Consider the following 19,609-nt stretch of genomic DNA (forward strand, 5'->3'; position numbering starts at 1 on the left):
GAGAAAGTTAAGAGCGTTAAAGTGCAAGAATGAAGGTGCGAGAGAGAGTTTCGAGAAAGTTAAGAAAGGTAAAGTGCAAGAATGAAGGTGCAAGAGAGAGTTTCGAGAAAGTTAAGAGGGGTAAAGTGCAAGAATGAAGGTGCGAGAGAGAGTTTCGAGAAAGTTAAGAAAGTTAAAGTGCAAGATTGAAGGTGCGAGAGAGAGTTTTGAGAAAGTTAAGAGAGGTAAAGTGCAAGAATGAAGGTGCGAGAGAGAGTTTTGAGAAAGTTAAGAGAGGTAAAGTGCAAGAATGAAGGTGCGAGAGAGAGTTTCGAGAAAGTTAAGAGAGGTAAAGTGCAAGAATGAAGGTGCGAGAGAGAGTTTTGAGAAAGTTAAGAGAGGTAAAGTGCAAGAATGAAGGTGCGAGAGAGAGTTTCGAGAAAGTTAAGAGAGGTAAAGTGCAAGAATGAAGGTGCGAGAGAGAGTTTCGAGAAAGTTTAGAGAGGTAAAGTGCAAGAATGAAGGTGCGAGAGAGAGTTTCGAGAAAGTTAAGAGAGGTAAAGTGCAAGAGTGAAGGTGCGAGAGAGAGTTTTGAGAAAGTTAAGAGAGGTAAAGTGCAAGAATGAAGGTGCGAGAGAGTTTCGAGAAAGTTAAGAGAGGTAAAGTGCAAGAATGAAGGTGCGAGAGAGTTTCGCGAAAAGTTAGAGTTAGAGAGTGCAAGAAAGAAGGTGCAAGGGAGAGTTTCGAGAAAGTTAAGAGCGTTAAAGTGCAAGAATGAAGGTGCGAGAGAGAGTTTCGAGAAAGTTAAGAAAGGTAAAGTGCAAGAATGAAGGTGCAAGAGAGAGTTTCGAGAAAGTTAAGAGAGGTAAAGTGCAAGAATGAAGGTGCGAGAGAGAGTTTTGAGAAAGTTAAGAGAGGTAAAGTGCAAGAATGAAGGTGCGAGAGAGAGTTTCGCGAAAGTTAAGAGTTAGAGAGTGCAAGAAAGAAGGTGCAAGGGAGAGTTTCGAGAAAGTTAAGAGGGGTAAAGTGCAAGAATGAAGGTGCGAGAGAGAGTTTGAGAAAGTTAAGAGTGCAAGAAAGAAGGTGCAAGGGAGAGTTTCGAGAAAGTTAAGAAAGTTAAAGTGCAAGAATGAAGGTGCGAGAGAGAGTTTCGAGAAAGTTAAGAGTGCAAGAAAGAAGGTGCAAGGGAGAGTTTCGAGAAAGTTAAGAAAGTTAAAGTGCAAGAATGAAGGTGCGAGAGAGAGTTTCGAGAAAGTTAAGAGTGCAAGAAAGAAGGTGCAAGGGAGAGTTTCGAGAAAGTTAAGAGACGTAAAGTGCAAGAATGAAGGTGCGAGAGAGAGTTTCGAGAAAGTTAAGAGAGGTAAAGTGCAAGAATGAAGGTGCGAGAGAGAGTTTCGAGAAAGTTAAGAGGGGTAAAGTGCAAGAATGAAGGTGCGAGAGAGAGTTTTGAGAAAGTTAAGAGTTAGAGAGTGCAAGAAAGAAAGTGCAAGGGAGAGTTTCGAGAAAGTTAAGAAAGTTAAAGTGTATGAATGAAGGTGCAAGAGAGAGTTTCGAGAAAGTTAAGAGAGTTAAAGTGCAAGAATGAAGGTGTGAGAGAGAGTTTCGCGAAAGTTAAGAGTTAGAGAGTGCAAGAAAGAAGGTGCAAGGGAGAGTTTCGAGAAAGTTAAGAGGGGTAAAGTGCAAGAATGAAGGTGCGAGAGAGAGTTTGAGAAAGTTAAGAGTGCAAGAAAGAAGGTGCAAGGGAGAGTTTCGAGAAAGTTAAGAGAGGTAAAGTGCAAGAATGAAGGTGCGAGAGAGAGTTTCGAGAAAGTTAAGAGTGCAAGAAAGAAGGTGCAAGGGAGAGTTTCGAGAAAGTTAAGAAAGTTAAAGTGCAAGAATGAAGGTGCGGGAAAGAGTTTTGAGAAAGTTAAGAGAGGTAAAGTGCAAGAATGAAGGTGCGAGAGAGAGTTTCGAGAAAGTTAAGAGTGCAAGAAAGAAGGTGCAAGGTAGAGTTTCGAGAAAGTTAAGAAAGTTAAAGTGCAAGACTGAAGGTGCGAGAGAGAGTTTCGAGAAAGTTAAGAGTGCAAGAAAGAAGGTGCAAGGGAGAGTTTCGAGAAAGTTAAGAAAGTTAAAATGCAAGAATGAAGGTGCGAGAGAGAGTTTTGAGAAAGTTAAGAGAGGTAAAGTGCAAGAATGAAGGTGCGAGAGAGAGTTTTGAGAAAGTTAAGAGAGGTAAAGTGCAAGAATGAAGGTGCGAGAGAGAGTTTTGAGAAAGTTAAGAGAGGTAAAGTGCAAGAATGAAGGTGCGAGAGAGAGTTTTGAGAAAGTTAAGAGAGGTAAAGTGCAAGAATGAAGGTGCGAGAGAGAGTTTCGAGAAAGTTAAGAGTGCAAGAAAGAAGGTGCAAGGGAGAGTTTCGAGAAAGTTAAGAGAGTTAAAGTGCAAGAATGAAGGTAAGAGAGAGAGTTTCGAGAAAGTTTAGAGTTAGAGAGTGCAAGAAAGAAGGTGCAAGTGAGAGTTTCGAGAAAGTTAAGAAAGTTAAAGTGCAAGAATGAAGGTGCGAGAGAAAGTTTTGAGAAAGTTAAGAGAGGTAAAGTGCAAGAATGAAGGTGCGAGAGAGAGTTTTTAGAAAGTTAAGAGAGGTAAAGTGCAAGAATGAAGGTGCAAGGGAGGGTTTCGAGAAAGTTAAGAAAGTTAAGAGTGCAAGAATGAAGGTGCGAGAGAGAGTTTCGAGAAAGTTAAGAGAGGTAAAGTGCAAGAATGAAGGTGCGAGAGAGAGTTTCGAGAAAGTTAAGAGTTAGAGAGTGCAAGAAAGAAGGTGCAAGGGAGAGTTTCGAGAAAGTTAAGAAAGTTAAAATGCAAGAATGAAGGTCCGAGAGAGAGTTTTGAGAAAGTTAAGAGAGGTAAAGTGCAAGAATGAAGGTGCGAGAGAGTTTCGAGAAAGTTAAGAGTTAGAGAGTGCAAGAAAGAAGGTGCAAGGGAGAGTTTCAAGAAAGTTAAGAAAGTTAAAGTGCATGAATGAAGGTGCGATAGAGAGTTTCGAGAAAGTTAAGAGTGCAAGAAAGAAGGTGCAAGGGAGAGTTTTGAGAAAGTTAAGAGAGTTAAAGTGCAAGAATGAAGGTGCGAGAGAGAGTTTCGAGAAAGTTTAGAGTTAGAGAGTGCAAGAATGAAGGTGCAAGGGAGAGTTTTGAGAAAGTTAAGAAAGTTAAAGTGCAAGAATGAAGGTGCGAGAGAGAGTTTTGAGAAAGTTAAGAGAGGTAAAGTGCAAGAATGAAGGTGCGAGAGAGAGTTTCGAGAAAGTTAAGAGTTAGAGAGTGCAAGAAAGAAGGTGCAAGGGAGAGTTTTGAGAAAGTTAAGAAAGTTAAAGTGCAAGAATGAAGGTGCGAGAGAGAGTTTCGAGAAAGTTAAGAGTTAGAGAGTGCAAGAAAGAAGGTGCAAGGGAGAGTTTCAAGAAAGTTAAGAAAGTTACAGTGCAAGAATGAAGGTGCGAGAGAGAGTTTCGAGAAAGTTAAGAGTGCAAGAAAGAAGGTGCAAGGGAGAGTTTCCAGAAAGTTAAGAGAGTTAAAGTGCAAGAATGAAGGTGCGAGAGAGAGTTTTGAGAAAGTTAAGAGAGGTAAAGTGCAAGAATGAAGGTGCGAGAGAGAGTTTTGAGAAAGTTAAGAGAGGTAAAGTGCAAGAATGAAGGTGCGAGAGAGAGTTTCGAGAAAGTTAAGAGAGGTAAAGTGCAAGAATGAAGGTGCGAGAGAGAGTTTCGAGAAAGTTTAGAGAGGTAAAGTGCAAGAATGAAGGTGCGAGAGAGAGTTTCGAGAAAGTTAAGAGAGGTAAAGTGCAAGAGTGAAGGTGCGAGAGAGAGTTTTGAGAAAGTTAAGAGAGGTAAAGTGCAAGAATGAAGGTGCGAGAGAGTTTCGAGAAAGTTAAGAGAGGTAAAGTGCAAGAATGAAGGTGCGAGAGAGTTTCGCGAAAAGTTAGAGTTAGAGAGTGCAAGAAAGAAGGTGCAAGGGAGAGTTTCGAGAAAGTTAAGAGCGTTAAAGTGCAAGAATGAAGGTGCGAGAGAGAGTTTCGAGAAAGTTAAGAAAGGTAAAGTGCAAGAATGAAGGTGCAAGAGAGAGTTTCGAGAAAGTTAAGAGAGGTAAAGTGCAAGAATGAAGGTGCGAGAGAGAGTTTTGAGAAAGTTAAGAGAGGTAAAGTGCAAGAATGAAGGTGCGAGAGAGAGTTTCGCGAAAGTTAAGAGTTAGAGAGTGCAAGAAAGAAGGTGCAAGGGAGAGTTTCGAGAAAGTTAAGAGGGGTAAAGTGCAAGAATGAAGGTGCGAGAGAGAGTTTGAGAAAGTTAAGAGTGCAAGAAAGAAGGTGCAAGGGAGAGTTTCGAGAAAGTTAAGAAAGTTAAAGTGCAAGAATGAAGGTGCGAGAGAGAGTTTCGAGAAAGTTAAGAGTGCAAGAAAGAAGGTGCAAGGGAGAGTTTCGAGAAAGTTAAGAAAGTTAAAGTGCAAGAATGAAGGTGCGAGAGAGAGTTTCGAGAAAGTTAAGAGTGCAAGAAAGAAGGTGCAAGGGAGAGTTTCGAGAAAGTTAAGAGACGTAAAGTGCAAGAATGAAGGTGCGAGAGAGAGTTTCGAGAAAGTTAAGAGAGGTAAAGTGCAAGAATGAAGGTGCGAGAGAGAGTTTCGAGAAAGTTAAGAGGGGTAAAGTGCAAGAATGAAGGTGCGAGAGAGAGTTTTGAGAAAGTTAAGAGTTAGAGAGTGCAAGAAAGAAAGTGCAAGGGAGAGTTTCGAGAAAGTTAAGAAAGTTAAAGTGTATGAATGAAGGTGCAAGAGAGAGTTTCGAGAAAGTTAAGAGAGTTAAAGTGCAAGAATGAAGGTGTGAGAGAGAGTTTCGCGAAAGTTAAGAGTTAGAGAGTGCAAGAAAGAAGGTGCAAGGGAGAGTTTCGAGAAAGTTAAGAGGGGTAAAGTGCAAGAATGAAGGTGCGAGAGAGAGTTTGAGAAAGTTAAGAGTGCAAGAAAGAAGGTGCAAGGGAGAGTTTCGAGAAAGTTAAGAGAGGTAAAGTGCAAGAATGAAGGTGCGAGAGAGAGTTTCGAGAAAGTTAAGAGTGCAAGAAAGAAGGTGCAAGGGAGAGTTTCGAGAAAGTTAAGAAAGTTAAAGTGCAAGAATGAAGGTGCGGGAGAGAGTTTTGAGAAAGTTAAGAGAGGTAAAGTGCAAGAATGAAGGTGCGAGAGAGAGTTTCGAGAAAGTTAAGAGTGCAAGAAAGAAGGTGCAAGGTAGAGTTTCGAGAAAGTTAAGAAAGTTAAAGTGCAAGACTGAAGGTGCGAGAGAGAGTTTCGAGAAAGTTAAGAGTGCAAGAAAGAAGGTGCAAGGGAGAGTTTCGAGAAAGTTAAGAAAGTTAAAATGCAAGAATGAAGGTGCGAGAGAGAGTTTTGAGAAAGTTAAGAGAGGTAAAGTGCAAGAATGAAGGTGCGAGAGAGAGTTTTGAGAAAGTTAAGAGAGGTAAAGTGCAAGAATGAAGGTGCGAGAGAGAGTTTTGAGAAAGTTAAGAGAGGTAAAGTGCAAGAATGAAGGTGCGAGAGAGAGTTTTGAGAAAGTTAAGAGAGGTAAAGTGCAAGAATGAAGGTGCGAGAGAGAGTTTCGAGAAAGTTAAGAGTGCAAGAAAGAAGGTGCAAGGGAGAGTTTCGAGAAAGTTAAGAGAGTTAAAGTGCAAGAATGAAGGTAAGAGAGAGAGTTTCGAGAAAGTTTAGAGTTAGAGAGTGCAAGAAAGAAGGTGCAAGTGAGAGTTTCGAGAAAGTTAAGAAAGTTAAAGTGCAAGAATGAAGGTGCGAGAGAAAGTTTTGAGAAAGTTAAGAGAGGTAAAGTGCAAGAATGAAGGTGCGAGAGAGAGTTTTTAGAAAGTTAAGAGAGGTAAAGTGCAAGAATGAAGGTGCAAGGGAGGGTTTCGAGAAAGTTAAGAAAGTTAAGAGTGCAAGAATGAAGGTGCGAGAGAGAGTTTCGAGAAAGTTAAGAGAGGTAAAGTGCAAGAATGAAGGTGCGAGAGAGAGTTTCGAGAAAGTTAAGAGTTAGAGAGTGCAAGAAAGAAGGTGCAAGGGAGAGTTTCGAGAAAGTTAAGAAAGTTAAAATGCAAGAATGAAGGTCCGAGAGAGAGTTTTGAGAAAGTTAAGAGAGGTAAAGTGCAAGAATGAAGGTGCGAGAGAGTTTCGAGAAAGTTAAGAGTTAGAGAGTGCAAGAAAGAAGGTGCAAGGGAGAGTTTCAAGAAAGTTAAGAAAGTTAAAGTGCATGAATGAAGGTGCGATAGAGAGTTTCGAGAAAGTTAAGAGTGCAAGAAAGAAGGTGCAAGGGAGAGTTTTGAGAAAGTTAAGAGAGTTAAAGTGCAAGAATGAAGGTGCGAGAGAGAGTTTCGAGAAAGTTTAGAGTTAGAGAGTGCAAGAATGAAGGTGCAAGGGAGAGTTTTGAGAAAGTTAAGAAAGTTAAAGTGCAAGAATGAAGGTGCGAGAGAGAGTTTCGAGAAAGTTAAGAGTGCAAGAAAGAAGGTGCAAGGGAGAGTTTCGAGAAAGTTAAGAAAGTTAAAGTGCAAGAATGAAGGTGCGGGAGAGAGTTTTGAGAAAGTTAAGAGAGGTAAAGTGCAAGAATGAAGGTGCGAGAGAGAGTTTCGAGAAAGTTAAGAGTGCAAGAAAGAAGGTGCAAGGTAGAGTTTCGAGAAAGTTAAGAAAGTTAAAGTGCAAGACTGAAGGTGCGAGAGAGAGTTTCGAGAAAGTTAAGAGTGCAAGAAAGAAGGTGCAAGGGAGAGTTTCGAGAAAGTTAAGAAAGTTAAAATGCAAGAATGAAGGTGCGAGAGAGAGTTTTGAGAAAGTTAAGAGAGGTAAAGTGCAAGAATGAAGGTGCGAGAGAGAGTTTTGAGAAAGTTAAGAGAGGTAAAGTGCAAGAATGAAGGTGCGAGAGAGAGTTTTGAGAAAGTTAAGAGAGGTAAAGTGCAAGAATGAAGGTGCGAGAGAGAGTTTTGAGAAAGTTAAGAGAGGTAAAGTGCAAGAATGAAGGTGCGAGAGAGAGTTTCGAGAAAGTTAAGAGTGCAAGAAAGAAGGTGCAAGGGAGAGTTTCGAGAAAGTTAAGAGAGTTAAAGTGCAAGAATGAAGGTAAGAGAGAGAGTTTCGAGAAAGTTTAGAGTTAGAGAGTGCAAGAAAGAAGGTGCAAGTGAGAGTTTCGAGAAAGTTAAGAAAGTTAAAGTGCAAGAATGAAGGTGCGAGAGAAAGTTTTGAGAAAGTTAAGAGAGGTAAAGTGCAAGAATGAAGGTGCGAGAGAGAGTTTTTAGAAAGTTAAGAGAGGTAAAGTGCAAGAATGAAGGTGCAAGGGAGGGTTTCGAGAAAGTTAAGAAAGTTAAGAGTGCAAGAATGAAGGTGCGAGAGAGAGTTTCGAGAAAGTTAAGAGAGGTAAAGTGCAAGAATGAAGGTGCGAGAGAGAGTTTCGAGAAAGTTAAGAGTTAGAGAGTGCAAGAAAGAAGGTGCAAGGGAGAGTTTCGAGAAAGTTAAGAAAGTTAAAATGCAAGAATGAAGGTCCGAGAGAGAGTTTTGAGAAAGTTAAGAGAGGTAAAGTGCAAGAATGAAGGTGCGAGAGAGTTTCGAGAAAGTTAAGAGTTAGAGAGTGCAAGAAAGAAGGTGCAAGGGAGAGTTTCAAGAAAGTTAAGAAAGTTAAAGTGCATGAATGAAGGTGCGATAGAGAGTTTCGAGAAAGTTAAGAGTGCAAGAAAGAAGGTGCAAGGGAGAGTTTTGAGAAAGTTAAGAGAGTTAAAGTGCAAGAATGAAGGTGCGAGAGAGAGTTTCGAGAAAGTTTAGAGTTAGAGAGTGCAAGAATGAAGGTGCAAGGGAGAGTTTTGAGAAAGTTAAGAAAGTTAAAGTGCAAGAATGAAGGTGCGAGAGAGAGTTTTGAGAAAGTTAAGAGAGGTAAAGTGCAAGAATGAAGGTGCGAGAGAGAGTTTCGAGAAAGTTAAGAGTTAGAGAGTGCAAGAAAGAAGGTGCAAGGGAGAGTTTTGAGAAAGTTAAGAAAGTTAAAGTGCAAGAATGAAGGTGCGAGAGAGAGTTTCGAGAAAGTTAAGAGTTAGAGAGTGCAAGAAAGAAGGTGCAAGGGAGAGTTTCAAGAAAGTTAAGAAAGTTACAGTGCAAGAATGAAGGTGCGAGAGAGAGTTTCGAGAAAGTTAAGAGTGCAAGAAAGAAGGTGCAAGGGAGAGTTTCCAGAAAGTTAAGAGAGTTAAAGTGCAAGAATGAAGGTGCGAGAGAGAGTTTTGAGAAAGTTAAGAGAGGTAAAGTGCAAGAATGAAGGTGCGAGAGAGAGTTTTGAGAAAGTTAAGAGAGGTAAAGTGCAAGAATGAAGGTGCGAGAGAGAGTTTCGAGAAAGTTAAGAGAGGTAAAGTGCAAGAATGAAGGTGCGAGAGAGAGTTTCGAGAAAGTTTAGAGAGGTAAAGTGCAAGAATGAAGGTGCGAGAGAGAGTTTCGAGAAAGTTAAGAGAGGTAAAGTGCAAGAGTGAAGGTGCGAGAGAGAGTTTTGAGAAAGTTAAGAGAGGTAAAGTGCAAGAATGAAGGTGCGAGAGAGTTTCGAGAAAGTTAAGAGAGGTAAAGTGCAAGAATGAAGGTGCGAGAGAGTTTCGCGAAAAGTTAGAGTTAGAGAGTGCAAGAAAGAAGGTGCAAGGGAGAGTTTCGAGAAAGTTAAGAGCGTTAAAGTGCAAGAATGAAGGTGCGAGAGAGAGTTTCGAGAAAGTTAAGAAAGGTAAAGTGCAAGAATGAAGGTGCAAGAGAGAGTTTCGAGAAAGTTAAGAGAGGTAAAGTGCAAGAATGAAGGTGCGAGAGAGAGTTTTGAGAAAGTTAAGAGAGGTAAAGTGCAAGAATGAAGGTGCGAGAGAGAGTTTCGCGAAAGTTAAGAGTTAGAGAGTGCAAGAAAGAAGGTGCAAGGGAGAGTTTCGAGAAAGTTAAGAGGGGTAAAGTGCAAGAATGAAGGTGCGAGAGAGAGTTTGAGAAAGTTAAGAGTGCAAGAAAGAAGGTGCAAGGGAGAGTTTCGAGAAAGTTAAGAAAGTTAAAGTGCAAGAATGAAGGTGCGAGAGAGAGTTTCGAGAAAGTTAAGAGTGCAAGAAAGAAGGTGCAAGGGAGAGTTTCGAGAAAGTTAAGAAAGTTAAAGTGCAAGAATGAAGGTGCGAGAGAGAGTTTCGAGAAAGTTAAGAGTGCAAGAAAGAAGGTGCAAGGGAGAGTTTCGAGAAAGTTAAGAGACGTAAAGTGCAAGAATGAAGGTGCGAGAGAGAGTTTCGAGAAAGTTAAGAGAGGTAAAGTGCAAGAATGAAGGTGCGAGAGAGAGTTTCGAGAAAGTTAAGAGGGGTAAAGTGCAAGAATGAAGGTGCGAGAGAGAGTTTTGAGAAAGTTAAGAGTTAGAGAGTGCAAGAAAGAAAGTGCAAGGGAGAGTTTCGAGAAAGTTAAGAAAGTTAAAGTGTATGAATGAAGGTGCAAGAGAGAGTTTCGAGAAAGTTAAGAGAGTTAAAGTGCAAGAATGAAGGTGTGAGAGAGAGTTTCGCGAAAGTTAAGAGTTAGAGAGTGCAAGAAAGAAGGTGCAAGGGAGAGTTTCGAGAAAGTTAAGAGGGGTAAAGTGCAAGAATGAAGGTGCGAGAGAGAGTTTGAGAAAGTTAAGAGTGCAAGAAAGAAGGTGCAAGGGAGAGTTTCGAGAAAGTTAAGAGAGGTAAAGTGCAAGAATGAAGGTGCGAGAGAGAGTTTCGAGAAAGTTAAGAGTGCAAGAAAGAAGGTGCAAGGGAGAGTTTCGAGAAAGTTAAGAAAGTTAAAGTGCAAGAATGAAGGTGCGGGAGAGAGTTTTGAGAAAGTTAAGAGAGGTAAAGTGCAAGAATGAAGGTGCGAGAGAGAGTTTCGAGAAAGTTAAGAGTGCAAGAAAGAAGGTGCAAGGTAGAGTTTCGAGAAAGTTAAGAAAGTTAAAGTGCAAGACTGAAGGTGCGAGAGAGAGTTTCGAGAAAGTTAAGAGTGCAAGAAAGAAGGTGCAAGGGAGAGTTTCGAGAAAGTTAAGAAAGTTAAAATGCAAGAATGAAGGTGCGAGAGAGAGTTTTGAGAAAGTTAAGAGAGGTAAAGTGCAAGAATGAAGGTGCGAGAGAGAGTTTTGAGAAAGTTAAGAGAGGTAAAGTGCAAGAATGAAGGTGCGAGAGAGAGTTTTGAGAAAGTTAAGAGAGGTAAAGTGCAAGAATGAAGGTGCGAGAGAGAGTTTTGAGAAAGTTAAGAGAGGTAAAGTGCAAGAATGAAGGTGCGAGAGAGAGTTTCGAGAAAGTTAAGAGTGCAAGAAAGAAGGTGCAAGGGAGAGTTTCGAGAAAGTTAAGAGAGTTAAAGTGCAAGAATGAAGGTAAGAGAGAGAGTTTCGAGAAAGTTTAGAGTTAGAGAGTGCAAGAAAGAAGGTGCAAGTGAGAGTTTCGAGAAAGTTAAGAAAGTTAAAGTGCAAGAATGAAGGTGCGAGAGAAAGTTTTGAGAAAGTTAAGAGAGGTAAAGTGCAAGAATGAAGGTGCGAGAGAGAGTTTTGAGAAAGTTAAGAGAGGTAAAGTGCAAGAATGAAGGTGCGAGAGAGAGTTTTTAGAAAGTTAAGAGAGGTAAAGTGCAAGAATGAAGGTGCAAGGGAGGGTTTCGAGAAAGTTAAGAAAGTTAAGAGTGCAAGAATGAAGGTGCGAGAGAGAGTTTCGAGAAAGTTAAGAGAGGTAAAGTGCAAGAATGAAGGTGCGAGAGAGAGTTTCGAGAAAGTTAAGAGTTAGAGAGTGCAAGAAAGAAGGTGCAAGGGAGAGTTTCGAGAAAGTTAAGAAAGTTAAAATGCAAGAATGAAGGTGCGAGAGAGAGTTTTGAGAAAGTTAAGAGAGGTAAAGTGCAAGAATGAAGGTGCGAGAGAGTTTCGAGAAAGTTAAGAGTTAGAGAGTGCAAGAAAGAAGGTGCAAGGGAGAGTTTCAAGAAAGTTAAGAAAGTTAAAGTGCATGAATGAAGGTGCGATAGAGAGTTTCGAGAAAGTTAAGAGTGCAAGAAAGAAGGTGCAAGGGAGAGTTTCGAGAAAGTTAAGAGAGTTAAAGTGCAAGAATGAAGGTGCGAGAGAGAGTTTCGAGAAAGTTTAGAGTTAGAGAGTGCAAGAATGAAGGTGCAAGGGAGAGTTTTGAGAAAGTTAAGAAAGTTAAAGTGCAAGAATGAAGGTGCGAGAGAGAGTTTTGAGAAAGTTAAGAGAGGTAAAGTGCAAGAATGAAGGTGCGAGAGAGAGTTTCGAGAAAGTTAAGAGTTAGAGAGTGCAAGAAAGAAGGTGCAAGGGAGAGTTTCGAGAAAGTTAAGAGAGTTAAAGTGCAAGAATGAAGGTGCGAAAGAGAGTTTCGAGAAAGTTTAGAGTTAGAGAGTGCAAGAATGAAGGTGCAAGGGAGAGTTTTGAGAAAGTTAAGAAAGTTAAAGTGCAAGAATGAAGGTGCGAGAGAGAGTTTTGAGAAAGTTAAGAGAGGTAAAGTGCAAGAATGAAGGTGCGAGAGAGAGTTTCGAGAAAGTTAAGAGTTAGAGAGTGCAAGAAAGAAGGTGCAAGGGAGAGTTTTGAGAAAGTTAAGAAAGTTAAAGTGCAAGAATGAAGGTGCGAGAGAGAGTTTTGAGAAAGTTAAGAGAGGTAAAGTGCAAGAATGAAGGTGCGAGAGAGAGTTTTGAGAAAGTTAAGAGAGGTAAAGTGCAAGAATGAAGGTGCGAGAGAGAGTTTCGAGAAAGTTAAGAGTTAGAGAGTGCAAGAAAGAAGGTGCAAGGGAGAGTTTTGAGAAAGTTAAGAAAGTTAAAGTGCAAGAATGAAGGTGCGAGAGAGAGTTTCGAGAAAGTTAAGAGTTAGAGAGTGCAAGAAAGAAGGTGCAAGGGAGAGTTTCAAGAAAGTTAAGAAAGTTACAGTGCAAGAATGAAGGTGCGAGAGAGAGTTTCGAGAAAGTTAAGAGTGCAAGAAAGAAGGTGCAAGGGAGAGTTTCCAGAAAGTTAAGAGAGTTAAAGTGCAAGAATGAAGGTGCGAGAGAGAGTTTTGAGAAAGTTAAGAGAGGTAAAGTGCAAGAATGAAGGTGCGAGAGAGAGTTTTGAGAAAGTTAAGAGAGGTAAAGTGCAAGAATGAAGGTGCGAGAGAGAGTTTCGAGAAAGTTAAGAGTTAGAGAGTGCAAGAAAGAAGGTGCAAGGGAGAGTTTTGAGAAAGTTAAGAAAGTTAAAGTGCAAGAATGAAGGTGCGAGAGAGAGTTTTGAGAAAGTTAAGAGAGGTAAAGTGCAAGAATGAAGGTGCGAGAGAGAGTTTCGAGAAAGTTTAGAGTTAGAGAGTGCAAGAATGAAGGTGCAAGGGAGAGTTTCGAGAAAGTTAAGAAAGTTAAAGTGCAAGAATGAAGGTGCGAGAGAGAGTTTTGAGAAAGTTAAGAGGGGTAAAGTGCAAGAATGAAGGTGCGAGAGAGAGTTTTCGAGAAAGTTAAGCGTTAGAGAGTGCAAGAAAGAAGGTGCAAGGGAGAGTTTCGAGAAAGTTAAGAAAGTTAAAGTGCAAGAATGAAGGTGCGAGAGAGAGTTTCGAGAAAGTTAAGAGTGCAAGAAAGAAGGTGCAAGGGAGAGTTTCGAGAAAGTTAAGAAAGTTAAAGTGCAAGAATGAAGGTGCGAGAGAGAGTTTCGAGAAAGTTAAGAGTGCAAGAAAGAAGGTGCAAGGGAGAGTTTCGAGAAAGTTAAGAGTTAAAGTGCAAGAATGAAGGTGCGAGAGAGAGTTTCGAGAAAGTTAAGCGTTAGAGAGTGCAAAAGGCGTTATAGAGTGCAATAAAGAGCTAGAGAGGGAGTTATGGAGTGCAAGAAAGAGTGCAAGAGGGAGTTAGAGAGGCCAAGGGTGGGGAGGGCGAGTGAGTTAGAGAGGGAGTGTGCAAGATAGAAAGAGCAAGCGAAAGACAGAGAAGAGTGAAAGAGAGTTTGAGAGCAATAATGAGGGAGTGAGAGAAAGACAGAGAGAAAAGTATTGAAAATCTTTTTGCGTTGAGTAAAGTGAGGATGCGGGGTGTTGTGGTGAAAGAAGGTGAAGGGTGAGAATGAAGACAACATTTGATGTGATGTCAAGTCATTGGAATCACCAATGCTCGGATGAGACATGAAAAGTTGGTTCTAACAACATCAATCAGAAACCTGAAAATGAATGAGTTATTTTCTAACAAAGCATCTTTGGTGAAGTCAGGGAGTGAGAAGAACATCTCCTGCGAGCTCCAAGAGAGCATGAAGGCCATAAAAGTGTCTCAGGACAAAACACAGTGAATACTCCAACAAGTTGCCTCATGTCACCTTACTAAACCTCACTCCCTGACCGCCTTAAGAGCAGCGCTGGCTATCAGAATGATAGCTCAGGCTTTTAGCTCGGTAGCTAGCACACTCATCTCACATGCTGATGACCAGATTTGCCTGCTGAGCTGAAAAGAAAGGTAGGGACCAAACCAGTGCACTACATACCCTTTTCCCAAAGCATTTTTAAATAGGTCAATAATTCTTAACATTGATTTTTATTCGTTTTTTGAGCGATGACAGTTTATAAAATACACTAAAAGGTCCCAGGGACCCAAAATAGTTTGTCATTAAATGTTAAAGTAAGTCCCTTTTTTTTTTTTTTTTTTACTTTTTCAAGAGTTAAATATCTATAGATCAACTCCAGAACTACAAATTGACATTAAGTAAAAACATTTACATTTTATCAAAGAAAATGTAAATGTTTTTGTTTTTTGCAAATACACAAAATATGCAATATAATAGTAATAATAATATTGTGAAGTAATTGGGGCCTTAAAGAGGTCGATAGTTCATGACATTGATTTTTATTCTTCTTTTTTTGAGCGATGACAGTTTATAAAATACACTAAAGGTCCCAGGGACCCAAAATAGTCCGTCATTAAATGTTAAAGTAAGTCACATTTTTTTTTTTTTTTTTACTTTTTCAAGACTTAAATATCTATAGATCAACTTCAGAAGTACAAATTGACATAAAGTAAAAACATTTACATTTTCTGAAATAAAATGTAAATGCTTTTGTTTTTTGCAAATACACAAAATATGCAATATAATAATAATAATAATATTGTGAAGTAATTGGGGCCTTAAAGAGGTTGATAATTCATAACATTGATTTTAATTATTTTTTAAAGCAATGACAGTTAAAAAAAAAAATACCATTAAAGTTCTCAGGGATCTAAAAGGGTCCCACTCATAAAAAAGATAAAAATAAGTCATACATTTAAAAAAATCTCCAGATCAACTTCAGATCTATTTGTTGATTGTATCTTTTTATTATTTTTGAGCAATGGCAGTTTTAAAATAAATTGTAAACATAGCAGCTTTGTGTTATAAATGTCAATATTACAAACACACGCTCACACGTGTGTGTGTGTGTGTGTGTGTGTGTGTGTGTGTGTGTGTGTTTGTGTAGCATTTTTCAAAAAATGAAAACGTTAAGACACCCCTATTGTAAATAAAAATAAAATATACTTCAAATACAAACAAAGTTCAGGTAGTTAATTTAAAAAAGAAACTAACTTATGAATGAATTTGCAAAATTACAGAAAAAACAAGAACAAAAACAATTTAGCGTCAACAATTGCACGCATGTTCCACCTCATTGGCAACTGGACTAGAGGATGCCTCGGAGTTAATACGCTTGTCCCTCTCGGGGTGGCGGGGGGTGCTGGAGCCTATTTTTAAAAGTATTGTTATTATTGTATTGATTTATTTTTGTTTGGATTCCCTATGGGTTCATTAATCGGAAGCAGTGTTTCTTAACCATAGGGCCCATTGCTGGGCCGTCAAAACATATTTGTTTCTCATCTGTGGCCGTGCTCAGTTGTAATACACTTTTCCCACCACTTGTGGCAGTAATGACAGTGTCAAGCGAACAGAAGAAGTCTGGCGCTAGAGTCATTCTTAAGCGCAGGAATTACGACTAAAGTTATTAGATAGATAGATAGATAAATAGACAGATAGATAGATAGATAGATAGATAGATAGATAGATAGATAGATAGATAGATAGATAGATAGATAGATAGATAGATAGATAGATAGATAGATAGATAGATAGATAGATAGATAGATAGATAGATAGATAGATGGATAGATAGATAGATAGATAGATAAATAGATAGTACTTTATTGATTCCTTCAGGAGAGTTCCTTCAGGAAAATTAAAATTCCGGCAGCAGTGTACAGAGTTGAGATCAATGTATTAATCCGTATTGTCGTTTGCACTTTAATTTTATCTACAGTTTAGTTAAGAAATATATGTAATATTAATTTAGTTGATTTATCATTATGCATGTTTTATTTATGCTTTTTGTATCCATCCATCCATTTACTACCGCTTATTCCCTTTGGGGTCGCTGGGGGCGCTAGTGCCTATCTCAGCTACAATCGGGCGGAAGGCGGGGTACACCCTGGACAAGTCGCCACCTCATCACAGACTTTTTATATCCATTATTGCATTTTATTCTTACGTATTTCTGTATTTTTTTTTTTCTATATTGTTAAAATGCTACACATCTTTTAGGCGAGGGCCAATTTAAGCTGGTGTTGTCATCGCCTTATGGAATGTTTAAAATGAAAACTAGATTTCAGTATAATTCCCAGTAGTATTTGTGTACCACATCCTAGAGCAGTGGTTTTCAACCTTTTTTCAGTGATGTACCCCCTGTGAACATTTTTTTAATTCAAGTACCCCCTAATCACAGCAAAGCATTTCTGGTTGTAAAAAAGAGATAAAGAAGTAAAATACAGCACCACGTCATCAGTTTCTGATTTATTAATTTATATAACAGTGCAAAATATTGCTCATTTGTAGTGGTCTTTCTTGAACTATTTGGAAAAAAAAGATATAAAAATAACAAAAAACTTGTTGAAAAATAAACTAGTGATTCAATTATAAATAAAGATTTCTACACATAGAAGTAATCATCAACTTAAAGCGCCCTCTTTGGGGATTGTAATAGAGATCCATCTGGATTCATGAACTTAATTCTAAACATTTCTTCACAAAAAAGAAATCTTTAACATCAATATTTATGGAACATGTCCACAAAAAATCTAGCTGTCAAAACTGAATATTGCATTGTTGCATTTCTTTTCACAGTTTATGAACTTAGTATTATTCAATAAATATATTTGTAAAGGATTTTTACATTGTTGCTATTTATAGAATATTTTTTTTTAAATCTCACGTACCCCTTGGCATACCTTCAAGTATCCCCAGGGGTACGCGTACCCCCATTTGAGAACCCCTGTCCTAGGGTATATCTGACACAAGGGATTGATTATCTGATCAAAAAAAAAAAAAATTGAATTACGAGCCAGTCTTTTGAACAAGTCTTTGAAAGGAACGACTCGTTCGGATCCGGCTCCCTCCAAAGAGCCATAAATCGCATCTCTCTGGGTGTTTTATAGGCAATTTTTCATGCCTGATGTGAACTGCAGTCAACAAAATCTTGTTTTTGGAGCCAATTCTATGATTTTGAAGAGAGTTATAAATAAGAGATGAAAAGGTGAGACTTTTACCTGCCGCAAACGCCCATCTCTGAAGGGCCGCAATGGTGAGGACGAAGACTGTGCAGACTTTCATCCTGCCTGAAAATAATGTCAAATACGGATTTAATGCATCCTTTTGGTGGAATAATATTTGGAGTCCTCACCTCTGATCTCGGAGCTGCGGGGATCAGAGACGAAAGTTGGGAGAAGATAAAGGAATTGTCAATAAACGATGCTGTGTGCAAGGATGCTGTGTGCAAGGAGGCAGTAAGTGGGACGGTTTAAATGTGGGCCGATGAGGAGGGGGAGGGGCTAAACCACAACAGGATGTTGACAAAAAGTCTCAGGGCACATGTGTCAAGTAGGACACATGTTTTTTTTCCCCTTTAAAAATACTGGAAAGTACTTGAACTACCAGGAATAATGTGATGAAGTATTGCTTAAGTCAGGGGTATCCAAAGTGCAGCCTTGGGTCCATTTGTGGAACATTTTAGAAATATGATTAAAAAAAGAAAAGTGAAATAAAAGAGCAAATAGATTAATTGTAATGAGAAAAAGTTGCAATGTTGATTGGTATTTGGTGTAATGATTATAATGACACTTTGTCAAAACAGGCTACATGTGAGAAGATCTCATTTTGGTTGCAAGATGTTTGCATTAAACGCATTTAAAAAAATAAATATTCTGATTAAAAACAAATACATTTATAAAATGAGGATTCCGATGTAAATCAACCCTAATAATAAATTAGATATTTTTGTTTTATTGTCATTGCTCAAAAATAATAAATCAAAATTAATGTTGCTATGAGTTATTGATCTATTTAAAGCTCCAACTGCTCATATCAAATAATCCATTAAAAAAAAATAAAAAAATAAAAAATTGGTGAAATTACATATTTTGGGCGTTTGGACAAAATTACATATTTTGGGCGTATGCCATAAAACAAAGGTTTGCTATGAAAAAAGGGGCATAAAACACAAAAAGAGCATTAAAAATAATAAAAAGTTATAATCGACAGATTGTAACTCGAGATTATAATATTTGAGATTTAAGCATTGAAAGTTCCAAATAAAAAAGTATGACTTATTTAAAAAAAATGTTTGATTAAATTCAAATTTAAATCAACAATGAATCAAAATAAATGTTGTTAGGAATAATTGACCTGTTTAAAGTTCCAACTGCTCATGTCAAATTATACATTTTTATGAATATTTTTTGGGGAAAAAAATTGGTGTGTTTGCCATAAAATCATAATTTTCTGTGACAGAAAGGGCATAAAAGACACACACAAAAAAAAACACATTAGAAATAGTAAAAACATAGCGGTAATTGGCCGATAGATCTTGAAGTTCATTCTAAAAAATATATATATATTTGACTTATTTTTAACACTTTCGGATTCCTGACATTTTTTTTTTTTAACTGCCATTGTTACAGTTATAGAGGGGAAGAAGATGACAGACAAGACACATTTTATACATAAAAGTAGTGATGGGTCCGGCAACACCGATGCATCGGAGCATGCGTCAAGCTCATAGAGCAAAACCGCTTTTCGAAAGTCACGTGACCGATCATGAGCTGTTTCGGTCATGTGACCGATACGCGAACTGTGTCTTACTGACGCCTGCGAGCCAAACTTTGTTTATAAAGAAGCGCATCTGTCAACGAGATACTGCTGCCAACAGAATCGCCGTACTTCTGTCGTTGGTCATTTGCAATTTTTGTCGTCGGAGATCATTTCCGCTGTGTGGGAATATTTTGATCATGTATCGGAAAAAAAAGTATTTGTGTTCATTTCCTTGTCGTTTCATCCTGTTCCCTCAAAGTTTCTACTAGGGCTGTAACGGTACGTGTATTTGTATTGAACCGTTTCAGTACGGGGGTTTTTCTAAGCTAAAGTCTTAACAAGCTGCTTTGCTTCTTCTGCCTCAGCACCCAGTATTGTCCCACACACACAACCATCTGATTATATTCAAAAGCAGCAATAGCTAATCCCTTTGATAGCTCAGTTGGCAGAGGGGAGGGCTATAGTTGCTCATGCTGAGTTCCTTTGGGTACTGGTTCAAATCCAGCTCGATAAATCACTTATTACATTTTTACCATGAATTGCTTAACAGGTTGAAAAACTTATTTGGGTGTTACCATTTAGTGGTCAATTGTACGGAATATGTACTGAACTGTGCAATCTACTAATAAAAGTTTCAATCAACCAATCAACAGTGCGTATTCAGAGCGCATGTACAAAACAAAAAACAAATTCCCAGTCGACAAGTATCCTCATTCACAACACGTTCTCTTAGATTTCCATGTTATGATACATGTTCACAGCATTTATTGACTGTATCTAAAAAAGATAAAAATATATTTTTATTTAAATTAAGATATTAAATAATCCTAAATGAAATACAATGACTTGGTTTATATTAGTGTATATACTAGGTCAGTGGTAGGGAACCTACGGTTCTAGAGCAAGATGTGGCTCTTTTGATGACTGCACCTGGCTCTCAGATAAATCTTAGCTGACATTGCTTAACACGATAAGTAATGAATAATTCCGCTGGTAATCACAGTGTCAAAAATAACGTTCAAAATATAAAAGATTCTCATGCATTTTCATCCATCCATCCGGTTTCTACCTCACCTGTTCAATAAGTCGCATTAATGGCAAGAAGTATTTCATTTATTTTTGGTTAGCCTCAGAATAGCAATGTTTTTAAAAAGAATAATCCTCTAAAAATGTTGGTCTTCCTTAAAAATGCACGCACATAGTTGTATTCAGTGTTTAAAAAATAAATAAATTATATCACTCTCACGGAAATATTTTTACAAATATTTGGCTTGTATGGCTCTCTCAGCCAAAAATGTTCCCGACCCCTGTACTAGGTCATAAAATCAGTCTCAGTTGAGTCGGTCCATAGGTTGCCTGTAGGGATTTTTAATGTCCAGCAGATGTCAGTATTTAGTAACATAGTATTGACAGAGTATCAATACAGTTTTGCTATGTGTCGTAACCCTTCATGACGCCTCATCAACCCATCACTACGTACGTATGTGTGTGACTACAATATGTGTAGCAATTATCTGATGAGTGTTACCGGTAGTGTTGAGCGAGAGGCGGAAGTCCCAGAGGGGCAAAGCTGGCTCGGAGGTCTGTG

At 38.6% G+C, this 19,609-nt stretch overlaps 1 protein-coding gene across 1 annotated transcript in view; it reads right to left on the reverse strand.

Moving 5' to 3' along the window:
* Nucleotides 1-16,748, reverse strand: part of si:ch211-251b21.1 (uncharacterized protein LOC571720 homolog) — a 54,692-nt gene extending 37,944 nt beyond the window's left edge. Inside the window, exons 1-2 of the mRNA XM_061903121.1 lie at nt 16,616-16,748; nt 16,482-16,550 (exon numbers count right to left, since the gene is read on the reverse strand). Of these exons, the coding sequence (XP_061759105.1) occupies nt 16,482-16,545 (64 nt within the window). The 5' untranslated portion in view covers nt 16,546-16,550; nt 16,616-16,748. The remainder of the gene's footprint in view (nt 1-16,481; nt 16,551-16,615) is intronic.
* Nucleotides 16,749-19,609: the final 2,861 nt, after the last annotated feature.

This window comes from Nerophis ophidion, linkage group LG06, assembly GCF_033978795.1.
Source record: "Nerophis ophidion isolate RoL-2023_Sa linkage group LG06, RoL_Noph_v1.0, whole genome shotgun sequence".
In the NCBI taxonomy this organism is placed as follows: Eukaryota; Metazoa; Chordata; class Actinopteri; order Syngnathiformes; family Syngnathidae; genus Nerophis; species Nerophis ophidion.